Source organism: Pantherophis guttatus, chromosome 1 (genome assembly GCF_059756535.1).
Source record: "Pantherophis guttatus breed Tessera chromosome 1, ASM5975653v1, whole genome shotgun sequence".
In the NCBI taxonomy this organism is placed as follows: domain Eukaryota; kingdom Metazoa; phylum Chordata; class Lepidosauria; order Squamata; family Colubridae; genus Pantherophis; species Pantherophis guttatus.
This window is the reverse complement of record NC_142063.1, coordinates 18,441,041-18,463,030: the sequence shown is the minus strand read 5'-3', so window position 1 is coordinate 18,463,030 and position 21,990 is coordinate 18,441,041. Positions and strand designations below refer to the sequence as shown.

At 44.2% G+C, this 21,990-nt stretch overlaps 1 protein-coding gene across 1 annotated transcript; it reads left to right on the top strand.

Annotated features, from left to right (window-relative positions):
• Positions 1-3,347: 3,347 nt before the first annotated feature.
• On the top strand, positions 3,348-19,736 carry MEX3D (mex-3 RNA binding family member D). The gene is made up of 2 exons (XM_034437728.3): positions 3,348-4,399; positions 17,473-19,736. The coding sequence occupies exons 1-2, from the start codon at positions 3,709-3,711 to the stop codon at positions 18,765-18,767; spliced, it is 1,986 nt and encodes a 661-aa protein (XP_034293619.2). The 5' UTR covers positions 3,348-3,708; the 3' UTR covers positions 18,768-19,736.
• Positions 19,737-21,990: the final 2,254 nt, after the last annotated feature.

Genomic DNA, 21,990 nt, shown 5'->3' with positions numbered 1-21,990 from the left:
GAACATATAGTCTCTTCAACTTGGTCCAACACCTAGCAGCAGAGTCTTCGCCACGAATATGGACAAGCTGCTGGTCACCCAGTGTTAGTCCAATAATGCAAAGAGCTCGTTCATTGTCTCTGTTAAACTTGGTTATTTTCTTCTCATCTTCCTCATCAGCAGGATTCCATGCTGTTACATCCGGTGGATTATTAACTACATCCCACAGTCCTTCACTACGCAAAAGTAGATTACATTTTGTAGACCAGGATACATAGTTTGTTCCATCCAGCCGAATTATCATGGAAAAATTTGCTGCTTGTTCTAGTGCCATCTTCACTTGGATTGTTTATCACAAACACAGTTTGTATTATTCACATTAACTCTCAGTTTAGCTCTTAACAATCCCAGTTAGTTCTGGTTGGCTCTGGGCCCATAACCAATGTTAAGGATATTGTTGTTGTGTTACCAACCAGCAGAGTGTAGAGCACAGAGAAACGTTGCTGAGAGCAATGAATAAGAGATGTGCAAACTGGTTTATCAAAAGCTTACTTTATAGTAGAAAAACAGTCTCATAGTCTTTAAACAAATTCCAAGTCTTTGCCAGTTAAATCAGTCCAGTAGTTACAGATATCTTCTTACCAAACAAACATTAGTTGGTTAGAATAACAAACTCACTCTGGTTCACAAACCACGATGGTAGCAGATCCATCAAACGATGATTAGCAGAATGTTAGCAACTCACTATGGCAGCATATCATAGCAGCTTCATACACAATGGCAGCATATCATAGCAGCAACTGAACACGTTACAATACCTTGCTTAAATACTCTCACAACCAGTCATTACCTAATTACAGCATGACTCTGCATTAAAGCCTTAAAGTTACACAATACATTTACAGATTAAAGTCACAGAACACATATATTGCTTGGACAACTTGTTAGGCTCAAACCATATCCTAACAATGGACATGTCTCAGTACTTATAAAATCCTACATAGCCTTGGGCCTGGTTACTTGAGGCATCATCTATTTCCCATAGTATCTGGCCAGCCAATTCAAACTCAAAGGATTGGCATCTTATTGGGACCTCAGAAGCACACCTTTGTGACAGCACCTGCCCTCTAAATGTGTAACAATAAGACCCAAAGCAGTACAATATCATTTTACTATGTACAGGGAGATGGGATGTAAGGAAATAAGGACAGATAGTCATACTCCGTTCTTTACGTTTGTGCATCCTTCATTATATTACTAAAAGCTTGTTTTTATTGTAGTAATTAGTTTTATAAATGAAACACCAGAACAATGCACTTCGATTTGTTCAGTATATTGTGTTTGTTTTTCTCTGAAGTTTTAATGTCTGCATTTGTATTTTCAATTGGTCACAGTTATTTTTTTGTTTTATTTTTTAAATTAACCATTAACCAATCAAGTGGCGTCCAAATGATTTAAAGGTAAGTGGGGGAATGAAAAGCAATAAAACCTTTGGGGTTATTTACATTGGACATATGAATGGTCCCAACTGAGGAAGAAGCACGTGGCTCTTCATTCATTCATTCAACTGTATTTTGCATCCAAATATCAGAATTATCCATACGGTGATTTTCTATGGAAATAAAAATTGGACTTGGAAAAAGAAGAGCATAGATGCTTTTGCGCTTTGGTGTTGAAGAAGACCCCGGAGAACAACCAAGAACGTATAAAATGAATCATTAAATCAATCCAGAGTTTCCACTTGGTGCACAAATGACCAAGCTCAATTTGAATGCAAAGATCCGGCTCCTTGAGAAGTCCATAAAGCTGGAGAAAGTGGAAGGAGAAAAAGACAGCCAGCAGAAATAAAAGTGGACTTGATTACAGCTGGGATGGGTGCACCATTGAAGGAGCAACTTGGACACAGGTCACCAAGAGTTAACAGCAATATGATGGCCATGAATCAATCACAACCAGAGCCAGGACTGATAATTCTGCATTCCTGGCTATGGAAAGCGTGGGAATAGTGGGACAGAGACGCATGAAATTCAAAGATGCTTGCAGGTTTATCTCTGAACTGAGGAGATTCTTTCTGCAGAGAAGGTAGAAGATGATCAGGACTTGGAGCTATGTTGGAATGAGGTTAGTCCCAAAGGTGCTTTTTCAGGAGGCAACTGGACTTTCTGGTTTTTTTGTTTTGAAGACATTTCGCTTGTCATCCAAAAAGCTTTTTCAGCTCTGATGGTAGAGCTGGAGAAGCTTCTTGGATGAGAAGCGAAACGTCTTCAAAGAAAAACCAGAAAGTCCTGTTAGCCTCTTGAAATAGCAACTTTGGGATAAACATGACCTGTTATTATCCCAAGTCCACAGTTCTGCACAATACACTAAATCCAAATGCGACCACTGTTGGCTCCCAAAGCAACACTAGGTTATAATATTTGGAATAGAATAGAATAGAATAGAATTTTTTTATTGGCCAAGTGTGATTGGACACACAAGGAATTTATCTTAGTGCATATGCTCTCAGTGTACATAAAAGAAAAAGATACGTTCATCAAGAATCATAATGATAGTCATAGGGTACAAATAAGCAATCAGGAAACTCAATATAAATCGTAAGGATCGTTATAATATTTAGTAACTGCACTCGCACAATGCAGTTCCTTTATCAACTCATTTTTTGATATCGGACAATAATTAAACCAAAAGGGGGTGGGAGCGGGGACAGGTAATATTAGCCAGAGGATGGCGTTTTCTGCAAGTCACCAATTAGGTTCTTTACCGACTTAAATAAACATGCCACGTCTACAGGAGCCGACAGCTGAGGGGGACTGGGCTGAAACGCTGGGATGGTAGACCACGAGGAAACTCCCAAGGCTGCAAACTAGACGAAAAACCAATCTCCAAAAGCGGCCAAAGGAAACCGCTTTTGCACTCAAAATACTCCCAAGAAACTTGGTTGGAAAGGGGTTCCTTTTTTTTTTTTTTAAGCGCACCTTTAAAAAAAAAAAAAGTACACCCCCCTCCCCCTTCCCCGCTTGCACCACGCGACTTCAACCAGCATACATATATTTTTATGATTACAAAGACAGCTCTGGAAATCAGGTTGGGGGTGTGCGTGTGAAAGCATCCCTCCCGGCTCAAATCGGCCCCATTTATTGTTTTTTTTTTCCCAAGCCAGAAGTTGGAAGGCGTGGCCGCGGCTTTAACCCCGAGCCTTTACAGCGCGTGGGAGGGGGCGGGGCTACCCCGGGAGGGGTGGGGGGGTGAAGGGTGGGTGGGGGGGCGAGGAGAAGAAAAAAAGGCTTTCCCCGCGCATGCGCTTTCCCCCTTTTCTTTTTTCCCTTTCATTGTTGGGCTGGAGATGACGTCCTCTTTCTGGGTGGGACAGAGGCGCGGCGAGGCGCCATCGGGTGGGAGGGGGGGCCTCTGCCGGCAGCCTCCGCTCGGGCTCCCCGCCCCGTCCAACCTCCCTCCCTCCCTTTCCTCCCCCCCCACCCTCTCTCCGAGCCGGGCTGCTGGATGAAGGCGGCGGCAGGGCCAGCAAACAAAGGCGGAGGAGGAGGAGAAGGCAGGGGGGCGGGATCCTAGGCGAGCGGAGCCGATCTGGGGGCGGTGCGGCGGCGGCGGCAGCAGCAGCCCGAGAGAGCGCCCCGAAGCCGGAGGCAGGGAGCCCGTCCCAGGCTGGGGGGGCAGCAGGAGGAGGAGGAGGAGGAGGAGGAAGAGGCGGAGGGGGAGCTGCAGGCAGCCATGCCCAGCGCCATCTACCAGCTGGATGGAGAAGCCTCCCGCTGCTGCCCCCCGCCTGGCTTGGGCGGGCTGCTGACCCCCCAGATCGCGCAGCAACCGGCTTGTTCCGGCAGCAGCTTCGCCCTGCCTGCCGGCCTCCAGCAACCCAGCCTGGAGCCGCCTTCCCCGCCTCTCCTGCAAGAAGCCTTGGCGCCCCGAGACCCCGCGGCCGAGCTTTCCTTGGCCTTGGAGCAGCTTTCCATCTTAGGGCTGGCGGCGGAGGAAGAGGAGGAGGAGGAGGAGGAAGGAGAAGGCGGGAGAGAAGAGGAGGAGGAGGCGGCGGCCAAGGAGGATGGAGGAGGAGGAGGAGGAGGAGGACCACGACCCGAGGACGACCTGATGGAGGCAGGTGATCCAGGAGGGCTGGACCCTTTCAGCTACCATGGGCTGCCCCCTCTGGCAGCAGCGCCGCCCTCAGGTGTGGGCCTGGCCCTGCTGGAGGCCGAGGGCAGCCCCCCAGCCTCCAACTCCGTCTCCCCCGTGGAGATCCTCGGGGCCTTCCCGCCCCACCTGGGACACCCTCCTCCGCCACAGCATCCCCTGCTGGCCGGGCAGCTGGGCATCATCGGCAGCCGCAAGAAAAGTGTCAACATGACGGAATGCGTCTCGGTGCCCAGCTCGGAACATGTGGCAGAAATCGTGGGCCGTCAAGGTAAAAAAAAAACAAAAAACCTGTCCAAAGAATGCCAGAAGAGTTGGTTGGTTGGTGCCCATCATAAAGTTAGCCCATCAGTAGGAAAAAGGGCGGGTCCGCCATCCTTAGTTTCTGCCCCCCCACCTGCCCCTAAGATCCTCTCAGCCCCCTTCCCCAGTTACTCAGCAATCTACCTACCTACATAGCTTTTTAAAAGTCTTGGGAGGGTTGCATTTTACCTGGGTTTGTCCCTCTCTCTTTAATTTATTTGGGGATGAAAAGAGCTTTCTTTCATATATATATATATATATATTTGAAAGCAGCATCCATACTACCCATCCCATGTTTGGAAGAAATAAAACAAAACTGCTGGTCGTGTTCTTTTCCTTTTTTTAAAAAATAAAACTTTGGGAAGGGTAGATGAGCCTGCTTGAGGCAACCGATGTATGTGCACACCCCAATCTTAAATTGTGTAAGCGTTTAAGAAATGCTGCATTTTAAAAGCTTTCTAAATGTGAAAACTGGCAGACTTCGTCTCTCTGTGCCCCAGTACCAACTTTTCCAGCTTTTCTGTGGCTAAATCCAGCCGTATTTGGCTTTGCATTTCTCTCCCTTAATTCAAACTTTGCTGAAATCCAGAAAGCCAAGGAACGCCTAATTTCTGGGCCTGTTCCATTTGGCTTTGGGGAGACTTTTAAAAGCTTCTTTGTTCTTTCGTGTGATAGAAATGTGGAGAGGAAGGAAGGAAGGAAGGAAACTAAAAAACTTTCGACATTTACAGTTGGAAAAATTATTCCAGAAATAACAATATTCCATTTCCACCTACTTTCCCTTGTTTTGAGAGAACCGAGTAAGCATCTTTATGAATTGTATTTAAAATAGGTAATCCTTGTTTTGAAAAGATAAGGTGCTACACATTTGAGGAGATTCGTTTGAGCACAGGTTTGGATGCTTGTTATTCTTTCTGGATGAAAAGGCTATAAGAAGTTGGCAAACTCGACCCACCTTCTGGAATCCATGCGAAATGGGTGTCATCTGTGCCCCGTTTTTCAGGTCCCGCTTCTTTTGGGATCCATGTCCGTTCCTTTTGTGAATTGCTCACTCAGCATAATTCTGATTATTCACATTCATCCCTTCTTTCCATACATTTTAAACATTTTGATTTATAAAACCCATTTATGTACACTGAGAGCATATGCACCAAGACAAATTCCTTGTGTGTCCAATCACACTTGGCCAATAAAGAATTCTATTCTATTCCATTCCATTCCATTCCATTCCATTCCATTCCATTCTATTCTATTCTATTCTATTCTATTCTATTTCTTAGCAGCAAAGGTATAAAGAGAATGAGCAAGTTTCAGTGGGCAAAGATGAGCCTCTGGTGGGCCGAATCTTGAACTGATACTCTCCTGTCTTCCTTTGCTGGTTTTACATTTGAAAGCTACCATAATAAATGCCAAAATATATTTGTTGGAAAATGTACCTTTCTTTTTTCCAAAGCTGGGACATTTTAAGAGCTGTCCAAGCATCTAAATAAGAACTACTCTGCCTCTTTGTTTATAGCCAGCCTAAGTTGTTGCGTAACATTTTTGTATTTTTAAAGTTTGTAATTTTGGGGTCTGTATCAGTCTTTTTCCCCTTGTCAATGGGGCACATATCTGCCCTATTGTTCGCTTTGTTAGCTGAGACCATGCTGTGTTGAGCGCGGTGACATCACGCTCCTTGTATCCTATTGGCTAATTCTGGAAGTACCCTCCCTTCCCCTCCCGCCCCTATTTGACCACGCCCAATTTATATTAGGCCATGCAGCTCTCCTTCCAACTTTTTTTTCTGCTTCTCCTGTCTTAGCAGAAGTCAGGGTTTAATAATTCCTCAAGAAGGCAACCTGAGGTTTTTACTATCCAATCAGGTAAAATTTCTCACTATCTCTAACACATAAGAGTGTGATTGGTTAGTGGTGGATAAAAACAGTGTTTGCTCAAATATATCTTTTTTTTTTTTTTTTTTTTTAGAAAATCTGGCCCTGTCTCACACTGCTTGTAAATAGTGATGTTGACCAAATAGATTTTGATTAAAGTAGTATTGCCTTAAAAGATTTTTTTTAAAACTGTAGAGTTTTTTATGCAACCATGAAAAATATGTTTTCTGATGCATGGGCAACTCTTTTTTAAAAGTTATTACTAGCATACATCCAACAACAAATTTTATAGAAGAAGAAATTTATCCGATAAAGTTTCATTGTGCAGTGCAAAATATACAGTTTTTGCATTTCCTTTTTATATTTTGTTAGGTAAAAGATTTCTTAGGTAGCTGAGTTTTGTGTAGAATAGCACAATCTTCTGTCTTGGAAATGCACAAAGATCCCCTATTCAGCTTCAAGTTTCTAACTCTAGAACAGAGTTTCCATCTGTCTTCCTTTATGACCTGAAATTCAAATTTCACTTCAGTTATGAACCCAGATTCTCCACGTTTGTTCAGTCATCATGCTTTGTTGTTAAAGAGGAGGCAATTAGGATGGAAAAAAGGCTGGTGCCTCCTAAAGTTTCACCTGCAGGATAGGTATTGGGTCAAAAATTCTTTTAGGGTCATTTTTCCTCTCTTTGCTTTTTATTTTTAAAGATGGCATCTTGCATTTTTTTTTCCTTTGAAGGGCCTAAACATCTCATGTCAGTCCAGAAAAGACCACTGTTGGAAAGAATGAAGCATCTTCTATATAATGGTCATTTTTTTTTATTACTTTCAGCCAAGGTTGTTGAAAACATTGAATTTGAAATCAGGCAAATAATAGGAGTGTGTTTGCTTTTTCTCACTTTGAAGGATTATCTCCTCCAAGAGTGTCATGGAGAAATGGATCCGTTCCTGTTTTTCTTTCTGGATCCCTTGATGATTTTTAGTTCAGTGGATTGTGAGGTCCTTCTGGACTGACTGGTGGAACTGAATCTTGGAGAATGAATGTTGCCTTGCAAAGTTCTTTCTTTAGCCCCTTCGAGGACCAAATACAGGTAGTCTTTGGCATACAATCACAATTGAGCCCAAAATTTCTGTTGCTAAGCAGGGTGGATTTGATTTAAATCGAGTTGATTTAAATCACAATTTAAATCATGATTTAAATCACTAGTAAAAAGGCTTGATTTAAATCAACTCGATTTAAATCATAATTTTTAAAGAGCAACTGTCATCTCTGCTACTCCTTTGACCCACTGTTGACTCACCGATAGTCCCAGTGTTGCAGAATATACAGCCTCATGCTACATAACTAAGCTCCATTTCATGCTGAATAAACTAAAGTATTTATGTATCTTAAATAGAAAACTATCTTACGATAGATTTTTACCCCAAAAGTTTTTTATTAAAATAAATTTGATAAAAATCAAAAAAATCTGATTTAAATCAAAAAAATCTGATTTTTTTGATTTTTTTTTAAAAAATAATTGATTTTTATCCACCCTGTTGCTAAGTGAGACAGTTGTCAAGTGAGTTTCGCCCCATTTTACAAGCTTTCGTCCCACAGTGGTTAAGTGAATCACTGCCATTATTAAGTTAGTAACACAGTTGTTAAGTGAATCCTGGCTTCCCCATTGACGGGGTCACAAAAAGTGATCACATGACACTAGGACATGCAGGGCACCATAAATACAGTTGCCAAGCATTCAAATTTTGATCGCATGACCATGGGGATGCTGCAACGGTCATAAGTGTGAAAACAGTCATAAGTCAATTTTTTTCAGTGCTGCTGTAATTTTGAACAGTCACTAAATAAATTATTATAAATGGAAGATTACTTCTAGTGATACCTGAGGAATACTAGACAATACCATGACCGTTATTGTGTGCCGCACATAGGCAACACAGCACCTGCAAGCAGCACAGTTATGGGGACACTTCCCTAGAGACCTAACTTCTCCCTTCCCCTCAGATCTTAACAATGGAAGACTAGCAGGCTTGCAAAGCAAAACACCAAACATGATCTTCAACCATCACTCGGCCCCATGAAGAACAGAAGCCTTCTTAGAAAATAAAATGGTGTGGATAGCTGCAGCCCCATCTTTATTGGGCCTCTTTGTCCATCTGATCAAAAATAAGACAGAAATGGTAGAAAGTATCTTCTACCAGAAGCCAGAAAGGCTGATGAATAGTAAGGTCTCCATTTCAAGTGGGGCTTTGAGATCAAGATTTAAGATCCCACAGAGTCGGTCTCCTCGGTCCCGTCAGCTAAACAATGTCGGCTGGCAGGCCCGCGGGGGAGGGCCTTCTCTGTGGCTGCCCCGGCTCTCTGGAACCAATTACACCTTGAAGTCCGGACTGCCCCCACCCTACTGGCCTTCCAGAAAGTGGTGAAGATCTGTCTCTTCTGGCAGGCCTGGAGCCGGTGATCTCGCTACGGTGATCTTGCGAGACCCAGCCACAAATTGGAGTGTATGGGTTTTAATGTTTTCTTTTAAGCTCTTGTATGGGATATTGTCCGCATTGTTTTATTCTCTGTTGTAAGACGCCCAGAGTCCCTCGGGAGTTGGGCGGCATAAAAATGTGACTAATAAATAAATAAATAATAAATAAATCAACCATGCCCTCCCTCTATATGGAAGCCATTCTGTGAGAGTGCCTACAACCCGCTATCAAAGATCTAAAAATCCCCTTCAGGTTGTGGCCCTCAGCATTGTAACTTAAGTCCAGTTGAGCTGTCAGTAGCCTTGCTTAGATTCATTACTGGACTGCATAAGGGTGCATAAAGCCATTGACTGAATTGAAGTGGATGAGTATTTATTAGATTTTTATCCTGCCTTTATTAGTTTTATAAATAATTCAAAACAGAAAACATATCTAATACTCTTTCCTTCTCCTATTTTCCCCACAATAACAATCCTGGGAGGTGGGTTGGCTGAGAGAGAGAGAGAGGGGGGGGGCCATGTCACCCCGCTAACTTCCATGCCTAAGGCGGGAGTAGAACTCAGTCTCCTGGTGATTGGCCCAAAGTCACCCAGTCAGCTTTCATGCCTAAGGCAGAACTAGAACTCATAGTCTGCTGATTTCTAGGCCAGCACCTTCACCACTACACCAAAATGGTCAACAGGTCAATAAAAGATTTATCCTTTGTTCTATAAAGGGCTACATTCCCTCTAAAACCGGGGTGGGGAACAATGGTCTTTTAATGACTTGTGGACTTCAACTCCCAGAATTCCTGAGCCAGGAACTGAATTGGGAACTGAAGTCCACAAGTCATAAAAAGGGTCATAGTTGCCCACCTCGGCTCTAAAAGATCAAAAGACTCCAAGCTCTTCCTGGATTTTTTTGGTCTTCCTGGATCTTTGCAAGATAGAATGGCCAAGTGCTTTTGCAAGACAATGTGGTATATCTTGGCGCCTTGGGGTCCTGTTGAAAGATTCCAAAAATCGAACCCAGGACCTTCACTAGGCAAAAAAAATAAATAAATGCTTTGGTATTCAACTACGAGTTCCCAGGCTGTCTCTCTCACCCAGTGTTGGTTACACCCACCCAATCAAGTCAAATTTCTAGGAATTGTAATTCTAGGGTCAGAAATAGTCCACCTAGTCAGAATTTAACCAGTCTGCTTCAGAGCTTAATCCTGTGGTTTGTGAACAGAAGCCAAGCATGCTTTGCTCTTAATTACACATGTGTAAGTTGCTCTAGAACCGTGATGGCGAACCTATGGCACACGTACCACAGGTGGCACGTGGAGCCGTATCTGTGGGCCCGCGAGTGTTGCCCTAGCTCAGCTCCAGCACGCATGGGTGTGCCGGCCACCTGATTTTCGACCCTTCTGGGCCCACTGGAAGTCAGGAAACGGGCTGTTTCCAGCCTCCTGAGGGCCTTTGTGGGGGTGGGGAAGGCAGTTTTCACCCTCCCCAGGCCCCTAGAAAGCCTCTGGAGCCTGGGGAGGGCAAAAAACGGGCCTACCAGGCCCACTGTGCCAAAAGTGGGGGAGCGCGGGGGGGTCACACACACATGGGCAGGGGGCATTGAATTATGGGTGTGGACACGCATGGACGCAAACCCCCTGCACTCCCCCCACTTTTGGCACGCCATGGCAAAAACGTTAGCCATCACTGCTCTAGAAGCATACAAGTGGTCCTTGACTTATGACCACAATTGGGACCAGTATTTCTGTGGCTAAACAAGGCAGTTGTTAATGAGTCACACCCACTTTGATGGTCTCTTTTGCCAGGGTTAAGTGAAATACTGAAGTTGTTAAGTGAATCACACAATTGTTAAATAAATCTGGTTTTTCCCATTGTCTTGGCTTGTCAGAAGCCAGCCCGGAAGGTCACAAATGGCGATCATGTGACACCCCCCCCAATGATGCTGCAGCTATCGTAAATATATGCAAATTGCCAAACCCCTGAATTTTGATCATGTAATTGGGTATGTTGTGACAGTCATAGGTGCAGAGACCAACGATAAGTCACTTTTTTCAGCGCTGTTGTAACTTTGAATGGCCACTGTATGTAAGTTGAAGACTACCTCCAAGCCTATCAAGGCCCTGCACGGAGAATCCTTCCACACTACCAAGTTTCCCCGAAAATAAGACTGGGTCTTATATTATTTTTTGCTCCAAAAGACGCATTAGGGCTTATTTTCTGGTTAGGTCTTATTTTGGGGGAAATACGGTACTAAAGGCACCCATCTGACTGACAGTCTTAACGGGCTTATTTTGGGGGTAGGGCTTATCATTCGAGCATCCTGAAAAATCATGCTAGGGCTTATTTTTCGGTTGGGTCTTATTTTTGGGGAAACAGGGTAGTCTCAGTATAAGAAGTACCTGTGAAATCCTCCTCAGAACGTGAGCTTGAGCACTTCAGACTGGAAAAAAAAAAAAAAAAGGAAACCGGACAATTAGGTTTTATTTATTTATTTATTTGGAAATTTATATTGCTGCCTATTCACATACGGCAACTCAAGGTTTTGCAAGCTAATCCTTTCCATAAATTGTGTTCTTTTGTTAAAAAAATAGCTTTTCTTCTGTTCCCTCCTGCAACATGGCTAAGAGCAAATTTCCTTTCTCATAAGATTGTCCTCAGGATCATCTATTAAATAGTGATAGGGAGGGCAGCAATTTCCTGGCCCGATCAGTGTTGTATGGATTCAATCATAATTTTCCTCTGTCCGATTTTCTCTTCAGCCTCCTGAAAAATTTAGTGTTGCGCACATTTTTTTCCTGGCATATCTTTTTGTGTGTGTGCAGCTTTTCGAGATGTGGACAGAGCAAAGATCACAGTGGATTCACCCCTATAAAATATTAGGCCATTGATTCCAGGGGTGGGTTCCACTTACCTTTACTACCGGTTCGCAGCGGGATCGCTGCACATGCACAGATCACCAATGATGATGTCGCGCCGGGTGAGCGGAACCTCCCGCCGGTTTTACTACCGGTTCTATAGAACCGGACAGAACCGGGAGCAACCCACCACTGATTGATTCAGAAGAGAAGAAAATATATCAAATAGAAACTAGGTATGTGATTAGTAAATATATCACATAAGCACATTATATTAATGGAATAATGGATCAGTGGCAGATAAAATGGAGGAGTTTGCAGAGTGTGACTAAATCCTTGTAAGCTGCCTGGAGTCACTGCCTGGAGTGAATTTGGCAGCATATAAGTAGTCCTCGATTTACAACCATTCATTTAGTGACTGTTCAAAGTTACATCGGTACTGAAAAAAAATGACTTGCGACAGTTTTTCACGCTTATGACCATTACAGCATCCCCATGGCCACACGCTTTCAGGTGCCTGACAACTGGCCTGTATTTATGACAGTTTCACTGTCCTGGGTCACATGATCACCATTTATAACCTTCCCAGCTGGTTTCCGATAAGCCAAGTCAATGGAGGGAAGGCTGATTCGCTTAACGACCGCATGATTCACCTAAAAACTGCAGGGATTCACTTAACTGAGGCAAAAAAGGTCATAAAATGACCATAAAATTCACTTAACAATTGCTTAGCGATGGACATTTTAGGCTCCATTGGGCCTAAAATGTCGAGGACTATGTGTATAAATTTTCTTAAATAAAGGTTGGTGCTCCTCTGACCCAACATGGCACAGTGGTAGCCAATCTGGATAATATTAGGAGGCCAGACAAATTATCTGAGTAATTGTGGCTAGTTCTTGACAGACTTGAACATTGGGCGCTATCTAACAAAATGAAATTCAATGGTGAAAAAAATAAGGTTCTACATTTAGGCAAGGAAAACAAAATGCACAGGTGCAGTATATGTGATATCTTGCTCAATAGTAGTAACTGGCATAGGACCTAGTTATCTTCGAGACCGCCTTCTGCCACCGACGACCTCCCATCAACCCGTGTGCTCCCACAGAGAGGGCCTCCTCGGGGTGCCATCAGCCAAGCAATGCAGGCTGGTGACCCCCAGGGGGAGGGCCTTCTCTGTGGGGGCACCTACCCTCTGGAATCAGCTGCCCCCAGAGATAAGGAGAATCCAAGACCTCCGTGCCTTCCGCCGTTCCCTTAAAACTTTCCTTTTCCAACAAGCCGGGCTGGCCTAACAATGCCTTTTAAATGATTTTAAATTTGTATGTTTCTTAAATTTTTTGGCCAAATTGAGATATTTCCTTTTAATTTGTTCTTAATGTTTATATTATGTGTTTTTATCTGGCTGTACACCGCCCTGAGTTCTCAGGAAGAAGGGCGGTATATAAATTTGAAGTAAAATAAAATAAATAAAACTGTGAGAGAGATCACAGTTCTAGTGGATAACCATTTAAATATGAGCCAGCAGTGTGCATCAGCTGCCAAAAAAGCCAACACAGTTCTAGGCTGCATAAACGGGAATAGAATGCTCCATTTCCGGCCGCTTAAGGTTGTGTTTCCAACCTTGGCAAATTTGAGATTTGTGGATCCCAACTCCCAGAATTCCCCAGGCAGCCTGGGGAATTCTGACTTTGCTGAGCCGGCTGAGAAGGTTGCAAATGGCAATTACATGATCCTGGGATGCTACAACGATTCGTAAATATATGCTGGTTGCCAAAAGCCCGAATTTCGATCACATGACTATAGGTATACTGCAGTGGTCGTAAGTGTGATCACTAGTTGTAAGTCACTTTTTTCAGTGCCGTTGTAACTTCAAATGGTCACTAAATGAATGGCTGTAAGTTGTGGACTACCTTTACTGGTTAAGGACTAGAAACTTTTTGTTCTATTTTTTTTTTAATTTGATTTATATGCTGCCCTTCTCCGGAGACTCAGGGCGGCTTACAATGCGTTAAGCAATAGCCTTCATACTTTTGTATATTTTTATACAAAGTCAGCTTATTGCCCCCACAAACTGGGTCCTCAATTTACCTACCTTAGAAAGGATGGAAGGCTGAGTCAACCTGGAGCCTGGGGAGATTCGAACTTGCAGTAATTGCAGACAGCTGAATGTTAATAACAGGCTATTAGTCTGCTGCGCCACCAAGGCTCTTTTTAACAGAATTTTAACAGAAGGGGAGATTCTTAGGCAAGGGAAGCAAGGCTTACACACAAAGCTAGATTTTCATTTGCTTTAAAGTTCATTTTTAAAAGATTCCTGGATGGTTCAAGAAAGCAACCCCCTCTCTTCCTAGAATAGAGACTGTAGATGTCCACGGACTATTTTTATAGAATCTATCTCTTTTTTTTTTTGTCCCCCTCCCTTGTATCTTTTTGGAGTTATTTATCTTTAAATTCCTTCTGAGCATTTGGCATCAGAAAGGAACGGAGCTGGATTTTAGAGCTGTACCACCCAGGAAAGTTGGAGGAGATATTTCGAGAAAATCCCAGGTGTAATTTATTTGTTTGTTTGTTTGTTTGTTTGTTTGTTTGTTTGTTTGTTTGTTGATTGATTCGATTTATATGCTGCCCTTCTCCGGAGACTCAGGGCAGCTTACAATGCGTTAAGCAATAGCTGTCATGCTTTTGTATATACCTGCTTAGTAGGGCTTTCGCCCCCCCCCAAGCTGTGTTCTTTTTTATACAAAGTCAGCTTATTGCCCCCACAATCCGGGTCCTCATTTTACCTACCTCAGAAGGATGGAAGGCTGAGTCAACCTTGAGCCTGGTGAGATTTGAACTCGCAGTAATTGCAGGCAGCTGGCAGCTAAGTGCTACTTAACAGCACTTTAGTCCACTGCACCACCAAGGCTGTTATTTCCCAGAGATCAGACCAAATAGTTAGATGCCTCAAGGAAATTTGGAAGAGAAATAGAAAATAATAGAATAGAATAAATAATAAAATAGAAAATAAACCCTTCCCCTGTTTTGTTGCTGGTCTTTGGGTTCTAGTATACAACAATTCATTTGGTTCAGGTGATCATCCTTTGTGATTTTCCAAGCTAGCTTCTGTCAAGCAAAGTCAGTGGGGGGATCCTGGATTCGCTTAGCCACCGTTTGATTCACTTAACAACTGCGGCAAAAGTCCGTAAAATTGAGTGTGAGTCACCGATAGCTTAGCAACAGAAATTCTGCTCTCAAATGAGGTTGCAATTTGAGGACTACCTGTATTGCTCCTGTATACAGAAGCTCCACGTAACTGTCGATAACGATGAGTATTTATTGCTCATAAATAACACAAAGGCCCCCACATAAAATGCTGAGCCTCCCAATGTTAATTTATCCTAAAAAGCACTGTTGACACAAAAGCGTTATGAAGATGCATGGAGGGCACTTTTCGGCCATTCAGATTGGAAAAAACCACTTTTGCAATCACTGATGTGACCAAAAGCCTCTTTATCCTCATGCTTTGCCTTCACAAAGCAAACTGGAACATTTTCCCATCCTGTGGAGTTAAGACTCTTCTGTGGAAAACAAAGATAATCAGACAGCACAGGGACTAGAATTTAGAATAACAGAGTTGGAAGGGACCTTGGAGGTCTTCTAGTCCAACCCCCTGCTTAGACAGGAAACCCTACACCACTTCAGACAAATGGTTAACCAACATCTTCTTAAAAATTTCCACTGTTGGAGCATTCACAGCTTTTGGAGGCAAGCTGTTCCACTGACTAACTGTGAGGAAATTTCTCCTTAGTTCTAGGTTGCTTCTCTCCTTGATTAGTTTCCACCCATTGCTTCTTGTCCTGCCCTCAGGTGCTTTGGAGAATAGCTTGACTCCCTCTTCCTTGGGGCAGCCCCTGAGATATTGGAACACTGCTGTCATGTCTCCCCTAGTCCTTCTTTTCATTAAACTAGACATACCCAGTTCCTGCAACCGTTCTTCATATGTTTTAGCCTTCAGTCCCCTAATCATCTTAGTTGCTCTTCTATTCATTCTTTCTAGAGTCTCCACATCTTTTTTACATCGTGGTGACCAAAACTGAATGCAGTATTCCAAGTGTGGCCTTACCGAGGTGTTATAAAATGGTATTAACACTTCACATGATCTTGATTTTGCCGCTTGATTCTCCCCTCTCTGTGGAAAGTGATGCGGCAGTGGTGGGATTCAAATTTTTTTACTACCGGTTCTGTGGGCGTGGCTTGGTGGGCATCAGTGGTGGGTTACTCCCGGTTCTGTCCAGTTCTTTAGAATCGGTAGTAAAAGCAGAGGGAGACTCCGCCCACCCGCCCGGACGTCATAATTGACGATCTATGCATGCGCAGAAGCGCGCGTGTGAGCGAAGTGAGCACACATGCATGCTTCCATTGCGAACTGGTAGTAAAGGTAAGTAGAACCCACCCCTGGTAGGCATGGCATGGCTTGGTGGGCGTGGCAGGGGAAGGATACTGTAAAATCTCCATTCCCTCCCCACTCCAGGGGAAGGTTACTGCAAAATCCCCATTTCCTCCTGATCAGCTGGGACTCGGGAGGCAGAGAATAGATGGGGGCGGGGCCAATCAGAGGTGGTATTTACCGGTTCTCCGAACTACTCAAAATTTCCGCTACCGGTTCTCCAGAACAGGTCAGAACCTGCTGAATATGACCTCTGGGATGTGGGAGAAAAGGGGGGATAGAATTTGGGGTTCTTAAGAAAAAAATCTGTATTTCGCCCTTAACCTCTCCAGTTATTTAAAATAGCAAGAGGAGAAAGAGGTAGTTCTACCTCTTCCAGAGAGTTACAATACAGACAGTCCTTGATTTATGACCACAATTAAACCCAAAATTTATGTTATTTAGTGAGACGGTTAAATGAGTTTTGACCCATTTCCTAACCCTTCTTGCCACAGTTGTTAAGTGAATCATTGCAGTTGTTAAGCTTCCCCATTGATTTTGCTTGTCAGAAGGTCGCAAAACCTGTCCCCAGGACACTGCAATCATCGTAAATATGTGCCAGTTGCCAAGCATCCCAATTTCGATCATGTGACCCTGGGGATGCTGCAACGATTGTTAACTACGAGACCGCCTCCTGCCACCAGTAGCCTCTCACCGACCAGTACACTCCCATAGAGAGGGGCTCCTCAGGGTGCCGTCAGCCAAACAATGTCGACTGGTGGCCCCCAGGGAGAGAGCCTTCTCTGTGGGGGCACCCGCCATCTGGAACGTGCTCCCCCCGGAGATACGGAGGATCCCGGACCTGTGCACTTTCCGCCGTGCCATTAAAACATTTCTTTTCCAGCAGGCCGGCCTGGCCTAACCTCTCTTTTAAACTGTTTCTTTAAAAAAAATTTAAAATTTTTAAATTTTAAATTTGTCTTATGAATTTGGGGTGTTTTAAATTTCGTTTTCCGGGCCAATTATTTAATTGTATTTTAATGGGGGTTTTTTAACATTTGTATTATATGTATTTTATTTGGCTGCTCACTGCCCTGAGTCCTACGGGAGTAGGGCGGTATACAAATTAGAAAAAAAAAAAAACTGTGCAAAATGGTTGTAAGTTGAGGACTACCTGTAGCTACAGATGGAGTGCTTTGGGGCAGGGGAAAATGTGGCCTCCAGGATTTGGAGGCGATTCTGGGAGTTGGGGTGCACTACATCTGAAAGGCCCAGGTTGGGATAGTCATAGAAATTCTACTTGTTGTTATGGAAAGCTGTTTTTTGACAGCGCAATTTCTTATGCAGCGATACATTTCTAACCAAGACTAAGATTTATAAATAGAGTTCTCCACTAGCTGACATGTCCCTTTTGTTCTTCTCGTCTTCGATATTTCTGTCTTTCAGGATGCAAGATCAAAGCCCTGAGAGCGAAAACTAACACTTATATCAAAACACCAGTGAGAGGAGAAGAACCCATTTTTATTGTGACGGGCCGGAAAGAAGACGTGGAGATGGCCAAGCGAGAAATTCTTTCGGCTGCCGAACACTTCTCCGTGATCCGGGCCACTCGCAACAAAGTCAACGGCATGGCTGGCTCAGTCCTGGCCCCTCCGAATCTCCCCGGGCAGACCACCATCCAAGTACGGGTTCCTTACCGTGTGGTCGGGCTAGTGGTGGGCCCAAAGGGAGCCACCATCAAGCGCATCCAGCAACAGACACACACCTACATCGTGACCCCGAGTCGGGACAAGGAACCGGTGTTTGAAGTGACGGGCATGCCGGAGAATGTGGACCGGGCACGTGAGGAGATCGAGGCTCACATCACCATGAGGACGGGCTCCTTCATCGACATCAACATCAACAACGACTTTCATTCCAACGGCACTGACGTTTGCCTCGACTTGATGGGTGGCAATCCGTCCAGCCTGTGGTCAAAAGCGCCTCACCCTACCCGGCGGACTGTGCCCAGTTTACGCAACGATAGCCTTGGTTCCTCGGGTAGTGCTACCTCGGCCACCGAGCCTTACTTCGGGGGCCATGTGGCTGAAAGTCCCCCCACGGGCTCCTTTGTTTCCAACAACAGCAGTTACTCATTCAGCGAACCCCCAGCTCCCGGACTGGGCTCTGATGACGGTGATTTTGGGTTTGACTTTTTGGCCTTGGACCTCACCACGCCAACCACCATCTGGTCCCCCTTTGAAGCTCCCAGCAACCCCCTCCAGGTCTTCAGCAGTTCTTCCACCTCCTCAGTGAACGGCAACGCTCAGAGACGCAACAGCACGCTTAGCACCACCGCCACACCTCGGCATTCACCCACCCTTCCAGACCCTGGCGTGGCTCTGGAGCATCCTTTGGCCCGCCGCATCCAGAGCGATCCAGTCAGTACCCTGTCCTGGCTGCCGGCCCAGGGCTCCATGTCATCTTTCTCCAACAGCACCGGCTACTCATCCTCTTCCCCGTTACCAAGCAGCATCTCCGCTACTTCGGGCTCGCCTACTGATTCGAACAGTTCGGAACGAGCTCGCAAGAATTCCCGCGAGTGCATGGTGTGCTTTGAGAGCGAAGTGATTGCTGCCCTCGTGCCCTGTGGCCATAACCTCTTCTGCATGGAGTGTGCCATGCGCATCTGTGGCCGGGTTGAGCCCCAGTGCCCTGCCTGCCACGCACCAGCCACGCAAGCCATCCATATTTTCTCATAGCCACTGAGTGGGTGGGACTCACCATGCATTTACTGCCCTCCCCACACACACACTTCCTTTCCCTCCAAAACAAACCCACAAGAACAACAAAGAACGTGGCTTTTTTTCAAGCGTCTTAATTGTTTATATCAACCTTTTTTTGGAAATCAGGACATGCGAAAGAACCTGGAAAAGGGTGGGAAGGGAAATGGAATATGTATTTTTTGGATCTTGCCTGGTGAAAGGAGATACGTCGAGGTAGAGAGGGGGAAAATAATATTGGTGGTGGGAGGAGAAGACGATAAGAGTCTTCACCATTTAGGGCAGCTTTCAGATGTATCGATGTCAGCTCCCAGAATTCCCTGTCATAAGCATTGCTGAGGATTCTGGGACTTGGAATACCACACACCTGAGGGCTGAATTGTATTTTGTGCTTGGCAAGAGCCAGCTTTCAGAGCTGGGCAAAAAGAAACAAAAAATCTGTTCAAATATTGTTTACAGAATAGCTTTAACTCTCAACCCCATAAGCACAGTCTGGGTTGGGTTAAATGTTTGCTGTTCCTCATGCCCCTTTGCCCCAAACAGTATTCCTTTTTGCAAAGATAAATCAAGCAAAAGTCCATATTGTGCACTTTTAAGATTTCTTTTTCTTTCTTTCTTTTCTTCTTTCTTTTTTTCCCACCAACTCTCCTTCCTCCCTCCCTCCCTCCCTCCCTTCCTTCCTTCCTTCCTTCCTTCCTTCCTTCCTCTCTCTTATTATTCCTTTCCTTTTTTTGTATGCAGTTCTGAAGAGAAAGAAAGCGTGAACATAATTTTTTGTTGTTGGCAAGACAAGTGTTATCTGCATTTGGCTGGTCCCCCAAATTATATAAATTGATACTAACTCTCAAGGGGGACCAATAAGCTGGAGGGGAGAAGTCGGGCAGGCTCCCTTAGGGAGGGCAAAGAAGGAAAAATAAATATCAGCATAATACGCACACGCAAAAAAAAGTCTCTTTTTTATGTTGGACTTTTTAAAGTTTATTTTTTACCTCTGTGTATATGTAGGGAATTTCTAGGAAAATAGTTACTTTATTGAATAAATTTTAAGAACTAAAATATATTTTATTTTTTAAGAAAAGGGGCTTGGCATTGGGTGGGGGCAAGGACCAGACCTTTAACCATCCAACGGCTAAAGTTCTGAAATATATACATATAAATATATATATACATATATATATATTTGTTGATCTGACTTGACAGTTATGAAAATTGTATCCAGAGTTTTATTTTTTTTTTAAACTTCAAAGCCTTCTTAATAATAATAATGATAATGCTGATGATGATGATGATGATAATAATAATAAAAGACTTTTTACTATCTGACAAATATGTCCTGGTAATCTAGTAATGTCACTCTTGGGAATTAACAATTCACATGTTTTATTTGTCTTTATAGCTTGTCTAGAATTCAGCAAGGTGGGTTGCGTCAAGAGGGAGGGGCTGGCCCAAAGTCAGCCAATGAGCTTCTGAGCAGTGGTGAAATCTAAAATTTGTTACTACAAATTTGTAGTGCTACAAATGGGCGTGGCTTGGTGAGGGGGGGGTAATGTGACTGGGTGGGCGTGGCCAACTTTTTTTTTTTAACTTTTAAAACCATTTTTTCTTAGCTCTTCGGCTGAAGAGGTTGTAAAAAAAATGCTTTTAAAAGCCTCTGATGATCGCGTGGCTCAGCTGGGATCGTCAGAGGCTTTTAAAAGCATTTTTTTCCACAACCTCTTCAGCCGAAGAAGTTGTAGGGGAAAAAAATGCTTTTAAAAGCCTCTGACGATCCCAGCTGAGCCACGCGATCATCAGAGGCTTTTTTTTTTTCACTTTTAAAGGCATTTTTTCGGCCGAAGAGGTGGTAGAAAAAATGCTTTTAAAAATTAAAAAAAAAAGCCTCTAATGATCGCACGGCTCAGCTGGGCATGGAGGTGGGGGGTGGGCAGGGATTTTTGCTACTGGTTCTCCGAACCACCCGCCTCCATCGCTACCGGATCGGGCAATCCAGTCCGAACCGGGAGCATTTCACCCCTGCTTCTAAGGCTGAAAAGGGACTTAAATTTGTTTTCCCCAGTCCCCTTCCTTACTACACCTTATTGCCTCATGGGCTGAGAAGGCGGGACTGGCTGTCCCTGCTATTAGTCCATCACCTTAATGAATGTATCTTGGCTGTAAGGCTGAGAGGGAGGGTTTGGCCCCACGTCCTCCAGAGCAGGGTCTCTAACCTTGCCAACTCAGCCAGCTAACCTGGCTGATGAGGAATTCTGGGAGTTGAAGTCCACAAGTCTTAAAGTTGCCAAGGTTGGAGACCCCTACTCCAGAGAGCCCCTGTGGCTGAGGAGGAGTCTTCCCAGATTCAGTCGAGCACTGAAACCACTATATCACACTGATTTTCTGGCGGTTCCAATTGTATTCTGTTGTTTTATAGAATTCTTCCTGTAAGCACATAACAGATAGTTCTCAACTTACGACCGGTTGCTCAGAAACCATTCAAATTTAAGACGGGACCATCAAAACTGACCACCTGGTTTCCCCAAAGTTCCAACTCCCCCTCCCCCCATCACACGCCCGCATTTTGGACACTTGGCAACCAGTCTGCATTCACAGCTTTTTGCAGCATCCCACGTTCCCGTGATTGCAGTTTATGGCATATTTGCCGGAAACCAGTGTTTACTTTCAGATTTCAGCAAAAACCCAGTCCTTAGCAAACAAGGGATTTGCTTAACAAAGGCCACATCTGCTTAATGACCATTATGTTTACTTAACACTCAAGGCTAGAAAGTCAAAATCAGGTCAGTCACGTGGATGACCTACTTTAGGACCATAATAATCTATGATCATAATCGCCAGGTTCAATTGTGGTCATAAATGGAGGACAACTTGTATTTCTTTGAGAAATGGTAGAAAATTGTTTTTTTGTAATCTCTGCAATATTTTTTAAAAGAAGGTTTCTCCCCATATTAAAAGAGTCATGGTGCAGTGGTTAGAATGCAGTATTGCAGGCTAATTCTGCTGACTGCCAGAGGTTCGATCCTGACTGGCTCAAGGTTGACTCAGCCTTCCATCCTTCTGAGGTCAGTAAAATGAGGACCCAGATTGTTGGGGGCAATAGGCTGACTCTGTAAAACCGCTTAGAGAGGGCTATAAAGCACTATGAAGCAATATATACCCTAAGTCTAAGTCTAAGTGCTATTGCTATATCTCTAAAACAGCCTCTCTG